This window comes from Lycium barbarum, chromosome 2, assembly GCF_019175385.1.
Source record: "Lycium barbarum isolate Lr01 chromosome 2, ASM1917538v2, whole genome shotgun sequence".
Taxonomy (NCBI): domain Eukaryota; kingdom Viridiplantae; phylum Streptophyta; class Magnoliopsida; order Solanales; family Solanaceae; genus Lycium; species Lycium barbarum.
This window is the reverse complement of record NC_083338.1, coordinates 8,413,389-8,426,562: the sequence shown is the minus strand read 5'-3', so window position 1 is coordinate 8,426,562 and position 13,174 is coordinate 8,413,389. Positions and strand designations below refer to the sequence as shown.

At 35.2% G+C, this 13,174-nt stretch overlaps 2 protein-coding genes across 4 annotated transcripts; both read left to right on the top strand.

Annotated features, from left to right (window-relative positions):
• The first annotated feature begins 804 nt into the window (after positions 1–804).
• LOC132626062 (glucan endo-1,3-beta-glucosidase 4) lies at positions 805–7,743 on the top strand. 2 transcript variants are annotated; one of them, XM_060340786.1, is made up of 6 exons: positions 805–1,180; positions 1,642–1,751; positions 2,913–3,053; positions 5,094–6,341; positions 7,140–7,167; positions 7,445–7,743. In XM_060340786.1, the coding sequence occupies exons 3-6, from the start codon at positions 2,981–2,983 to the stop codon at positions 7,575–7,577; spliced, it is 1,482 nt and encodes a 493-aa protein (XP_060196769.1). In that variant the 5' UTR covers positions 805–1,180; positions 1,642–1,751; positions 2,913–2,980; the 3' UTR covers positions 7,578–7,743. The 2 variants fall into 2 exon arrangements, with proteins under 2 accessions (XP_060196769.1, XP_060196770.1); XM_060340787.1 differs by lacking the exon at positions 1,642–1,751.
• A 1,966-nt stretch (positions 7,744–9,709) lies between these two features.
• LOC132626060 (constitutive photomorphogenesis protein 10) lies at positions 9,710–13,069 on the top strand. Of its 2 annotated transcripts, none has more exons than XM_060340785.1 (4): positions 9,710–10,053; positions 10,685–10,758; positions 11,782–11,929; positions 12,671–13,069. In XM_060340785.1, the coding sequence occupies exons 1-4, from the start codon at positions 9,894–9,896 to the stop codon at positions 12,766–12,768; spliced, it is 480 nt and encodes a 159-aa protein (XP_060196768.1). In that variant the 5' UTR covers positions 9,710–9,893; the 3' UTR covers positions 12,769–13,069. The 2 variants fall into 2 exon arrangements, with proteins under 2 accessions (XP_060196768.1, XP_060196767.1); XM_060340784.1 differs by having other exon boundaries at positions 9,720–10,098.
• Positions 13,070–13,174: the final 105 nt, after the last annotated feature.

The window sequence follows — 13,174 nt, the reverse complement described above, 5'->3', positions numbered from 1 at the left end:
TTTTTAATTATTTAAGATACATTTAAGATAAAAGATAACGTTAAGAATGTTTATGAAAACATAAGATAAATCACAAACGTTAAAGGATACTTTTGACCATCTTTAGAAAAAACAATAAAACCCACCAAATAATTTAAAAAAGAGAGAAAATAAAACAAAGAGGGAATATAAGGGAATGTACTAGTATGGTCACTAGATACACGGCTAAAATCTCGATATGTCTCAAAATGTCTGTCACAGATTTCAAGAATCATTATTTTTAGATCTAGAGAAGAGAAAAAAGTAAAAAAAAGTTATTTATTTTTATTTTTTATGTTTTTCCCTTTTCCATATTCCAAGAATTTTATAATCTTTTATTTCAACCATCTAAAGACAAGTAAGAAAAACAAAATGGTATACACTATCTGTTTAACACAAGCACTACATTTAAGGCCTCTTTATACTTTCTTGTCTTCTTCTCTCATATAGTATGAAAAAAATTAATCTTTTTAATTGTGGATATGTACAATGACATGAATAAAATAGTTTATTTAGTCCACAAGAGAAAAAAGTAATTTTTTTCCCCTTATATTTGTGCCTTTTCCATATTCCAAGAATTTTGTAATCTTTTATTTCAACCATCTTAAAGACAAGTAAAAAAAAAACAAAATAGTATAGAGTACATATCTGTAAAGTTCTGGAATTGAGATTAAAACAAGCATTTTAATTTAATGTATCTTTATGCTTTCTTGTCTTTTTCTCCATATATAGCAGTATGAAAAAAATTAATCTTTTTGATTGGGGATATGTACAATAACATGAATAAAATAATTATTTGGACAATACTGTACATGGGTGTTTGTGTTTTTTAAATATAAGTATATTGTTTAAGATTTAAAATTTTAATCTCTAAGCAAGAAAGTTAAAGTATTTAGCAATAACTACATAGTAATAAATGAACAGCTCTTTTTTGGGTATTGGAGTTACTGCAGTGAATTAGTGTCATCCTTTGTTCTTCTAGTTTCCTTTAGGCAAAGTTTGTGACCACTCATTTCTCTGTTTTTTGTAGCCAAAGTGAGAACTGTCAAAGTGGGGTTAAAGGGTTTTTCAGGGTTTTCTTGAAAATTTTGTTTTTGTGTTGTCAGCTTTGTCACTTAACTATACTGGTGTTTACATTTGAGTTTACTTTTATAGGATCTTGGTAAGTAGATTTTCTTGGTTTTCTTCAGTGGAACAAAGTTATATTCAGGCACTTTGTCTATTTTTATTCTTTTGTTCCTTCATTTTATGCTTGTGTGTTAAATGTTGTGTGCTTCCAACATAGTTATGAGATGTGGGGTTTCTTAATCTTTTAATATTTCTTGGGGTTTTGGTGTTCTTTGTGTTTTTTAAGGTGTAAGATAATGTTAGTTTTTGATGAAGTTTAGTTCTTTGAAGGCTTTCAAGCATTTCTTGCTTAGGAGAAGTGGATGAGAGTGACTATTTACTGGTTATTAGACACTGTTTTGCTCTTTTTGAACTGATATAGCAAATGTCATAATCAATGTTACCTCTGTAGTGACAATATCATTTGTTTTGAAAGTGCCATGTAGTGGATTGATAGCTATATGGCAAAATTTGTGCACTAATAATTAGTTAATGATTTGTTTTTTTGGTTGACAGATTTGTCACTCAACTATACTGGTGTTTATATCTGAGTTTTACCAACTCTTATAGGATCTTTGTTAGTAGATTTTCTTGGTTTGCTATAGTGGAGTTAAAGTTAAATTCAGGTACTTTGTTTCTTTCTTTTTTCTCTTGTTCCTTCATTTTATGCTTGTGTGTTAAATGCTGTGTGCTCCTGAAGTAGTTTTGAGATGTGGGGTTTTTGAACTTGAGGTGGGGTTTTTGAACTTGAGGCTAAACTTGTAAAGGGTTTCTTAATCTTTAAATATTTCTTTGGATTTTGGTGTTCTTTGTGATTTTTAAGGTGTAAGATAATGCTAGTTTCTGATAAAGTTTAGTTCTTGAAGGCTTTTAAGCATTTCCTGCTGAAGAGAAGAAATGAGAGTGGCTGTTTTGTGGTTATTGCACACTGTTTTGCTCTTATGAACTGATAAAGCACATCTCATAGTCAATGTTACCTCTGTGGTGACAATTTTTTTTGTTTTTGTTTTAAAGTGCCCTGAAGTGGACTGATAGCTATATGGCACAATTTGTGAACTAATGATTAGTTAATGAAACAGAAATGCCAAATTCTTGGGAATCCTGTGACCTATTATTTGGGTAGACAAGCATGTTAAACTACCAAAAATTTGAAATCTTTTGTTATGTCTTTGTTAGACGGAACCAGACTGAACTAAGTGCTGTTTGCTCCTGGAATTTTGGGTTCAGCTAGACATCCTTTAGTGGACAAGTATGCTAAGATTTCTTATATTATGGGTGTGTGCGTTCCTTTTTTCTTTTTAATTGCAAGGGGTGGGTGGGAATATAGTATATATTCTTCTAATATAGTTCATGTTGGTAGTACAAGATTCCCATACTTAAGCACAGTGAACAAGTTAGAAAAAAAAAAGCCTTCTATTATCTTTCCGAAAGTGGTTTTGAATTTAATTACTTTGGTCCTCCGTAGAAATAATGTGGTCACTCAGCCAAATCCCTTGAGCTCTTGGCATGTTTATTTTCTTTGCTCAGCCTCTCTACCCGTCAAAAGGTTGAGGGTAAGGTCTGCGTACACTCTACCCTCCCCAGACCCTACCTGGTGGGATTATACTGCGCATGTTGTTGCTGCTCAGTTTTTAGATTTCTGGGGTCGGTTTTACTGGGAAGAAAAAACTTTTTGCCTTTTAAGTTTTGCAGATCTGCTTGTCTTCAAAGTTATAGTCATAAGGCTACGCTCATTTACTTTCTTTTCGATCAAATAGCTTTAATTTCTTGTTCTCTTTTTTGTGTAGCACTCTCTTGACAAATACCGTTTGAAGCAACAGCTGCCGGCTGATTGATATTAGAGTTGGACTTTTGGATGATTCTGATGACGCTTAAACCATGGCTTGCCATCGCTATACTATTTTCTTTCTGTATCTCAAATGTAATAGGTAATGCAATAAGTTTCTACCTATCAGCTTAATAATTGATTCTGAGCATTGGTTAATATCATGCAAGGGTCTTTATTTGGTTATATGTGGAATATCACTAAATATGAGGACCCGCACTTGCATCATCGATTTTGAATTATTAAAAGTTTAGTATAGTGTTGTCTGCATCGTGTATTGAATGCTTAATTGAACTCCTCCTCGTTTTATTTTTATTTTTTTCTGTTGTATTGTCATGCAACTTAAGTGTAAAGATCATCTATTTCCTACTTTATTGGCTTTCTAATTTAGCTTATTAAATAAATGTTCTAATATATAAAACGGGTCTGTAAGCTTTGAGTAAATATGTTAACTTTCAAAGATGAATTTTTTATGAAAAAGAAATTCATAGATGAAGTTAAAGTTAACTGAATATAGTGAATATCTAGTGATATCAACCATCTCCAGTTTTCTGTTATGCTCAGGTAATGTGATTCTGGTCGAGCACATATTATATAGTTACTCAATACACTTAGTTTTAAATGATAGATTAAGTTATCTAGTAGCTTCTAGTTAGAACTTAAAAGGCCTTTGCTAGGTTTCTTTTTGACGTGGCTTATATGCAGTACCATTCATCTATGTTACTCGGACTCTTAAAAAATGGACACGGGTGCGTGTCGGATCCTCCAAAAGTAGTGCATTTTTGAAGGATCCGACACGGGTGCGGCATCATTTTTGGAGAGTCCGAGCAACATAGCCATTCATACCTCCTCAGAGAAGACTTCTCATACTAAGTTTTTCTGCCTCTGAACAAAAGTTAATAGGTTGAGCTTCTATCAGTAATTATTACTATGATGTCTTTAGTTATCTTGATAAAAAATGCTGTCTTGGCATGTTAATTTTGTCAACAGTGCCTCTAGAGAGGCTATGCCTTGAGCTTATTCAAACTACAAGTACTTGACTTCCCCGCTTGTGGAAAGCGCCAGGAATACCCTTAGTTGCAGTATTGCTGCTTTAGGACTGAACTTTCATTCTGTATGAAAGCTTGCCTGAATATACATTTAAATATATGCATGCATTTCTCTTTGTGTTAGTCTAAAATATTTAACATAGTATACATGCTAAGTTCTGCATTGATGCAAACCACTGCTTTTAGATGTCTTCTTACAATGATCTGTCAGCTAGTGTGTTGGATATAGCATGAAGGCTCAGTGGCCAGGACAGGTTAACTGTATAAAGATTACTCAGCCGCTTAGTTAATGTCCTTAATTTTCTTTATGCTGCAGTATATTGATATCGGAATTGTGTGGTTCAGTAGATATATTTCTGCCCAATTGGTATAGCACTAATTTAATGAATCTCAAATTATACATGTAGTGTATTTCCATAATTAGTACTTGACAAATCTAGAGCTTTGAGTCTTTAAGATCCTCAACCTTAAGGTAAAAAGCCAGAAGGAATTTGCAAATCCTGCTTCACAAGCTATTGACAGAACTGAACCAACAACAACAACATACCTAGTGTAATCCTCCCACAAATGGGGTCTGGGAGGGTAGAGTTTACGCAGACCTTATCCCCTGCCTTGGCAGATAGAGGCTGTTTCCGGAAAATGCTATGGAAAGCATTGAAGCTGCTTACAAATTGCTGGTGTCTTATTGACTTGATGAAGAAACTATTAATATAGTAATAATGGCAAGTCGGAAGAAATCTAGAAATCTGGTGTTCCCTTGTTATTTTGTACCTACAAAAGTAGGTGGATATAGCTTTTTTGGAGATGGGTTTTATTTGTGTATCTTGAGCTGGTAAAGCATACTCTGCTTTTGTTCTTTTTTCACTTTGACCGTTTGACTTTACACGAGAAAAGAATTGGAGGAGCAAATGGAATGGCAGCTTAATTTACATGATATATATATTATGTTCTTTGTTGTTCCTGTCTTTTGTGTTGTGTTTTCTGTTGTTCATGTGATTAATTTGTTATAGGATCCAACCGTTTGAGCTTCTAACATATTGGCCGTGCTTTGATTCATTTGGAGTTTTAATGTGTGTGTTATTTCAAAATTGTAGGTGCATTTGTTGGAGTAAACATCGGGACTGATGTTACAAATTTACCCCCAGCTCCAGATGTGGTTGCACTCCTTAAAGCTCGTCAAATAACTCACGTGCGCCTATTCAATGCCGATGCTCATATGTTGAAGGCTTTAGCCAATGCTAGTATCGAAGTTATTATCGGTGTTACAAATGAAGAAGTCTTAAGGATAGGAGAATCTCCGTCAGCTGCAGCTAATTGGGTAAATCAAAATGTTGCAGCTTACATGCCCGGGACAAATATTACAGCTATTGCTGTGGGAAGTGAAGTTCTCACAGCAATCCCAAATGCCGCACCCGTTTTGGTTCCCGCTATGAATTACTTGCATAAAGCATTAGTGGCTTCGCGACTAAATAACCAAGTTAAAGTTTCAACTCCGCAATCGATGGACGTGATTGCTAAGGCATTTCCCCCTTCCACCGCCACTTTCAATTCTTCATGGAACTCAACAATCTTCCAAATCCTTCAGTTTCTAAAGAACACAAACTCATATTACATGTTGAATGCTTATCCGTATTACGAGTACGTTCACTCGGCTGGAATTTTTCCGATCGAATACGCTCTTTTCCAGCCGCTCTCTGCAGTGAAGCAAATTGTTGATCCGAACACCTTGTTTCACTACGAAAGCATGTTTGATGCTTTAGTTGATGCTACGTACAACTCTATGGAAGCGTTCAACTTTTCAGATATTCCAATTGTTGTGACAGAGACGGGTTGGCCATGGGATGGCGGTTCCAAGGAGCCAGATGCTACTAAGGAAAATGCGGAAACTTTTAATAATAACCTTATTCGGCGTGTTTCAAATGATACCGGTCCGCCTAGTCAACCGAAAAATCCGATCAACACCTTTATTTACGAGATGTTCAATGAAGACAAAAGACCCGGGCCTATCTCGGAAAAAAGCTGGGGGATTTTTTCTACAAATGGGACTGAGGTTTATTCCATTAGTCTGGGTTCGTCTGGCGGTATTTCTGATAATTCTAGTGCAGTTTTTTGTGTAGCAAAATCGGGTGCGGATGAGAACAAATTGCAAGACGGAATTAACTGGGCTTGTGGCCAGGGACGTGCAAATTGCAGTGCGATTCAATCTGGGAAGCCTTGTTATTTTCCGGATACTTTGCAAAATCATGCTTCTTATGCTTATAATGACTATTATCAGAGAATGCGTAGTGCTGGTGGAACATGTGATTTTGATGGTACAGCAACAACGACAACGAAAGATCCGAGTAAGTTACCATATCTGGTGTTTTAGTGCGTAATTTCCTTTTTTGTATTTACACGGAGTTTCGGATATTTTTTGTTGATAATGTTGTGGTAAATTCACAATTAACGACATGTTGATATCCCTCTTTTTTTTTTTTTTCACTCCCATATCGTTAGAATCTATTTTGCCAATCTGGCTAAAAGGGAAATGCACTCTTTGAGATCTTTATTATTCCATGCTGAATAAAATAAATATAAACTCCGGTCGAGTTTGGCATGATGTAATATCACATACTCTAGTTTATATTACTTGAACTAGAGTATAAAATGTGTTTTCTATTGAATAAGTCGGGTTTCATTGCTCCATACAGAGGTCATTTCTTTTTCTTTTTTCTTTGTGGAGGGGAGAGTAAGTTGATAAAAATGTCGTTTTAGACTTTTAGTTCTTCAGTATCTTTATTTTTACGGCTACATTAGATGAATGGCTTTGATTTCGTGAAATGTTTGTCTATGAGATATGGGACTGAAACATTGCTTATTTGCAAGAAAAATCTACTTGTATCTATTTAATTTCTTACAGATTAGGCAATAATTAACGTGCAAAGTATGCGTTTTCTGCAATACCGTGAAATGCTTTTAGTCCTTCTGCTCTTTTTTTTTTTTTTGGGCTCCTTCTCCGAATCACTTACATAATCGTCGATAATGATCTAGGCATAATTCATTAGAATTAAAACTTCTTTCATCCGCTTTGTATGTTATCAGAGCTGTCTTTTCACTTTCTTTTCCAAAGCCTGATTCCTTTGATGGTTATCCTTGTGCAGGTTCCAAAACATGTAAATTTACAGGAAGGTGAGACATCTAAACACTTACAGTGCATAAATTATCTTTGTGAATACAGTCAGGCTTCTCTATAACAACCATCCTCTATAATAAACGACCAAGTTTCCTTTGGAACCGATTCCTTATGTTATATTATATGTTCTCTGTAACAACATTTCGCTCTAGCAGCCATAAAATATCTGAACGAACAATGCTGTTATAGAGTAGCTCGACTAGACTAAAAATGCTGCATTTGCACAAATGTTGCCTCTATTTGCACTGATTTTTCTTCCTTTTTATCCGACAGTTCGCATCCAGGTGGGGTGTTCCCTCCTGCAGCATTTGGACCAATCGGTGCGATTTCTCAGAGTTCAACGATTCGAGCGCCTGTTATCATGTCCACAGTGGCTGTATTTTTTGCTTTGTTGATGCAAATGTGAAATGCACATTTTGTTTTCTAGCATGAGCTCTTTGCCTTTTTTGGATTCCCTGGTATTTTTGCAGGAAAACTGAACCAGCTCTGTAGTTTGTTAGTTTAGATGATTGATATTTGTCTGACACTCAACTAGATGATTGAATTCCATTTTTTTTCCTTGTTGGTGAAAAGCCTCCTTACTGTGCCCCCACCCCCCTGCTTTAATCGTAATAATGGTGGTGTTTTGGTCGGCTTGGATGCGCCTTTACTCCTATCAGTACAACTATGATAAGAACTCTATCCATCAATGCTAAGACATACGAGAAGACGTAACTATTCATGAGAAACAGTCACTTTCTATCAAAAGCTTAAACGTACCAAAAGAAATTACTTCCCATTAAAGCTTAGACATATTGAGACGAAATTATTTAACCAAGCTAGCATCTTATTTATAAAATTGTGAATAAAAATACCTAATGTTTTTTAATCTTTATTTTTGAAGAAGAAGATGTGTTAGGATGATAAAATTTGCAAACCCTTTTGGATGAAGTTCTTTTGGATGTTGGGAGTCTAAAAAGATAGAACTTGACAACATGGTTCCACCAATTTCAAAGTTGAAATTCTTTTTGGCAAAAGATCATTATCCTTTTGCGAACAGACAATGAAAGGAACTTCTCTTGTTTAAGGAAATTAGAAGCTTACAAGTATAACCTGTGTCACACTTAATTTTTCTATTATGATAATCGTAATGTTCGAGTCTATTTGTGTAATTTTGTCTTTCAAAACTATAAGGATGAGAAAAAAATATTTATTTTTTGTATTACTTAGAACGAATCTTTATAAAAATATAATTAATAAAGTGCTTAGGGTGTGTTTGGTATGAAAAATATTTTTCAATTTTCTCATGTTCAGTTCGTCAAATTTTTTCTTTAGGAAAAGAAGTTTCTTAATAATGAGAAAAATAACTTCCGGAACTAGAAAAAACAACTCTCACAAATAACATTTAACATTAATGGGTTCCTCCTCACATCAACTTCACCAACTGCCCCCACCAGCCAGGGCAGAGCTATCGAGGGGTGTCAAGCGATACTCATTCGCTAGAAAATTATATTGTATAGATATGTGAGATTTTGATTTTATAGCTATTTATATAGTATCAACACCCCTTAACACAAGTTAAGCCTCATCGCAAAGGTTAAGCGGTTGCAAAAAGTCCTTAAGGTTGCATGTTCAAACTTGGGCAATGACATATCTATATGTTTTGACACCTCTTAATATCCCACAATATTTTCATCACGACTATAATTTCGAAAGAGATAATGGTCAAAAGCACACCTCAAGTGTCCTTTTTTTTTTTTAGTTTCGTACTTGAACTATTAAGCGTGAGAGTTTCCTACCTAAACTATCTCCAATTAGTTTGCAAAACACACCTCAATTATCAGTTGTTCACTTTTTCTACCTAAACCATCGCCAACGAGTTTGCAAAACATGCCTCAACTATCAATTGTTCTGAGTCGTGTTTTGCAAACTAATTGGAGATAGTTTAGGTAGAAAACTCTCACACATGATAGTTCAGGTAGGAAACTCAGAAAAAAGTGATACTTAGGGTGTGTTCGATATGGAGGAAAATGTTTTCCTGAAAAATGTGTTTTTGGAAAATAAGTGAATTTCTACTTATTTTCTCATGTTTGTTTGAATAATGAAAAATAAGTGAATATCTTACTAATTTTCTCATGTTTTTTTAGTTGGTAGAAAACATTTTCCGGAAAAAACCCACCCAAGCCCCACCAACTCCACCCCACAACCCCACCACACCAACCCCTCCCGCACCCATTCCCCCCTCCCCCCTCCTGCACCCATTCCCCCCTCCTCCCTCCCGTAACTTTTTTTTTTTCTTGGAAGTTTTTTTTTTTTTTTTTCTGAAGTTTCTACACCACTACATCCCTGCGCGCGGGGACCCATATCACACCCACCCCCCATTTTTTTTTTGAAGTTTATAATTTTCTTTTTTGGGTTTTCTACACACCACATGGGTTGCGGGAGTGGTTGGGGGTTTGGTAGTTGGGGGTTGGGTGGTTGGTGAAATGTCATTTATGGACTTGTTTCCCTACTTTAATTAAAAAAATTATTTTTTTCTAATTTATTTTTCAAAAATTTTGACCAAACGAACGTGAGAAATTTGAAAAAATTTTCACCAACACACCCTTGATGTGTGTGTGTTTTTTACTTCAGAATAATTTAATCCCGTACCGGAACGACGTCATAGGGAAGCTGGATAAGCCAAAATTCATCAGAAGTAGCAAAATCCTTCCACTTGAGAGATAATAATCTTCTTCTGAAAATGTACGGCGGAGCACCGTCCGGCGGCGGCGGAGGAAGAGGAGGAGGAGGAAGGACGTGGCAGTCGACGACGTCGGTGTCATCATCAGGGAAGAGAATACAAAAAGAAATGACAGAATTAAGTATGGAAGCACCACCTGATTGTGCTGCTGGTCCTAAAGGTGATAATCTTTATCATTGGGTTGCTACTCTCTTTGGTCCACCTGGTAATTCTTTCTTCCTCTTCTATTTCCAGCCTTCTTTTTTCTTGTTGATAAGTATTACAAAGTCTTGGAAAATCAAATATTTTTCACTTTATTTGGAATCTTGAAGTTGGAGTTGTGTTTGATTATAGTTTTTTGCAAAGAATATTTGGTCGTTTGAATGTATTGAAGCGTTCGGCCATATCATGGTTTTGTTATGCGGCTTAAACGTTACTGTTAGTGTATCTTGTATCTTTAAATAATAGGAAAAAAGGATGTTGATCTTTGATGAAAGTAATTATTGTATCCTTCATGTTTATGTGGCTATGCTGATTGTCTGGTTTCCTTATTCTGTTTATCAAGTGTATTGTTTTTGCAAACTGAGTGCTACTATAAGTATTTCTTTGAACTGATTTATGTGATAGTTCCAAATATCATGCTCTAGATAACCATTTTGAGTGCTTGGTGTTTAATTGGTTTAAATGGATTTTAGTAGTTTAAATTTGATTCTATCTTTCTGCTTGAAGATGGATAAGTTTATTGCTTCAATTTACTAAAGAATCCCTTGTGCTTCTCTAACTGCTGAAGCCTATCTTCCTGTTTGTTGCAGGAACACCTTATGAGGGCGGCATATTTTTTCTTGATATAACCTTTCCTTCTGATTATCCATTTAAACCTCCAAAGGTATGTTGAAGATTATACAGTGAATATACTGTGTGTCCACTGTTGTATTTTTTTCAATCCAGGCATCTACTTTTGTATTTTATCTGAACTGCAAACTTCCAATATTCTCCATGAGTTATAACCATAAAAAAAGTTCTTTCTTCTGATGAAAACTTTAAACCTAGGATGAACTTTAAAGATCTGCGCAAAGATCCTTGTTCACCCTCTTCTGATAAAATGTTGCAGAATTCTTTCTGCTGAATAAAATTAACATAAGAAAGGGTAATTGCTATGAACTAGTTGCTTCCCTTCCTTTATGAAGGCTTTCACTTATGTTCTTTTATTTTTGGGTGATGTTTAAATTTAAGGTCACTATGGGAACTTGTTACTCTTGATGAATCTTCTATTTATTTCTTCGAATGTTTGGTGAATACATCACACAATAGCTGGACACTAATCGCTTCTGAATTCCCTTATGAATACTAAACATCATTCCTGAGAATTCTGAAGTGCGATGTCTTAAAATGGTAATTCAAATTTTTTGGTTTACATGTTCTTTTACCCACAGAGTACTGTCATGGTTGAGAATAGGAGCTCCTGTATACATTTACAGGAAGTTTCTTTCCCATTATTAAATGAGAATAATCAAGCAGTTCATTTCAAATCTCCTATTTCTCTACACCTTACCTGATAAAAGAAGAAGAAGATAAATTTGCTCCTTCCTGAACTTTTATTTGTTGTACAGTAAATGAGTAAAGTGAGGTAAGAATTCCGTAAGATCTGGTATCTGTATAGTTGCTTTCACCTTTATACTGTACCATGCTTCCAAATAACGTAGTCGTTATTGTAGTAAAATTAGAAAAGAAAATTATGGCTTCCTTTTGTTTGAAACATTTCCACCGCCAAATTCAGCCGATAAACAAGAATCATCTTTACAGACTTAATAATAGTTCTTGTTTATCGGCTGCATTTGGTGGTGGAAATGTTCCCTGGAAATTAACTCTCCCCCCCCCTTTTTTTTTTTCTGACCTCAGGCTTTTGCAGGTTGTATTCAAAACTCGCATATATCATTGTAATGTTGATCCCTCCGGCAATGTTAGCTTGGACATCCTAACAGAGAATTGGAGCCCAGCATTAACCATCTCAAAAGTGCTACTTGCTCTTAGATCAATGTTCAACAATCCTGAAACCTGTAAGAACATCCGTCCTCTCTCAACTGAAGTGAACAGACAAAAAAAATTACTTATTAATTTTATAAAGAAAGGAAAAAATAATAAACCTAGAAGAGTCTTTGATATATTGCTTGGTTAAAAGCGTTTACGGATTCATGTTGGATGCCAACACCCTCCCCCCCCCCCCCCCCCCCCCCCCTAATTTGTTTGCATGGGTTAACAGGAAAACGAGTTGTTAAAAAAATAAAGACCTAATACATCGACAGCCCCTTGAACTTGCCAGTAAATTTCATTTAGATGCTTGAACTAAGGTTTGTTCCAATTGAGCACCTGAACACATGACAGTTTTCCTATTAGACACTTTCCGTTCAAAATTTTGGAAAACCTTTACTCATGTTTTCAAGTTCTATTAGATAGTTAAGTTAACCACATAAAATATGTGAACTCCTTTAGTTATATACATCAGCCTCAATTGGAATAGGCCTAATGTTTTACGGCTTACTGTGGCTAATGCGTATAATTAAAGAAGGTGACATATTTTAAGTGGTTAACTTATCTACGTACGGGCACTTGAGAACACACATTTTTTTTTTCAAATTCGAACCAAAAGTGTCTAATAGGAACACTTTATCATTTGTTTAGGTGCTCAATTGGAACAAGCTATAGTTCGAGAGTTTAAATGAAATTTACCGGCAAGTTTAAGGGTACGAAATGTACAAAACTTACCTTTCTTCTGTGTCTTACGGTTCTGATTCTTGCAGATAAGCCGGTTGTTCCTGGAATTGCACACCTATACTTGGGAGATAAAGCCAAACATGATGAAATAGCTGCAGAGTGGACACTGAGATTTGCAAGGTGAAAGAAGAACTTGATGTGGACCTTATTTAAACAAATTCAGGTCAGCCACTGCTTAGTTTGAAGTTATCCCTAGCTTTGCTAGTTGACGAGCATAGAATAGCTGTTGTAGACGATATTTAAACTTACAACTTGTATATAATTTGTATAAATAAATTAGACTTCCATTAGCTAATTTTCGGAATTTTACATTGAGACCAGTTGCTTTATTTGTTTGTTGAACACTTCCCTTCACACTACATTTGTAAGTCCTTGAGGATGAACCAGTAGAAGCAGAATGTAACTGGGTGACAGGTTTTAGACAATTCGATTGATCTTGCATCATGTGAAGTTTTAGGTTTGAGATATACGACTCTCAAATCATACATGTATGACGTGTATTCAGTATTCACTGTTTTTCTATGTTCAAT

Excerpts from the sequence above, each read along its gene's own strand:
- LOC132626062 (XM_060340787.1), top strand. The coding sequence starts at position 2,981 with ATGATTCTGATGACGCTTAAACCATGGCTTGCCATCGCTATACTATTT. Across the intron at positions 3,054-5,093 it reads CTGTATCTCAAATGTAATAG|GTGCATTTGTTGGAGTAAAC; the intron begins GTAATGCAATAA and ends TCAAAATTGTAG. Across the intron at positions 7,168-7,444 it reads ACATGTAAATTTACAGGAAG|TTCGCATCCAGGTGGGGTGT; the intron begins GTGAGACATCTA and ends TTTATCCGACAG.
- LOC132626060 (XM_060340784.1), top strand. The coding sequence starts at position 9,894 with ATGTACGGCGGAGCACCGTCCGGCGGCGGCGGAGGAAGAGGAGGAGGA. Across the intron at positions 10,759-11,781 it reads ATCCATTTAAACCTCCAAAG|GTTGTATTCAAAACTCGCAT; the intron begins GTATGTTGAAGA and ends AGGCTTTTGCAG. Across the intron at positions 11,930-12,670 it reads GTTCAACAATCCTGAAACCT|ATAAGCCGGTTGTTCCTGGA; the intron begins GTAAGAACATCC and ends TGATTCTTGCAG.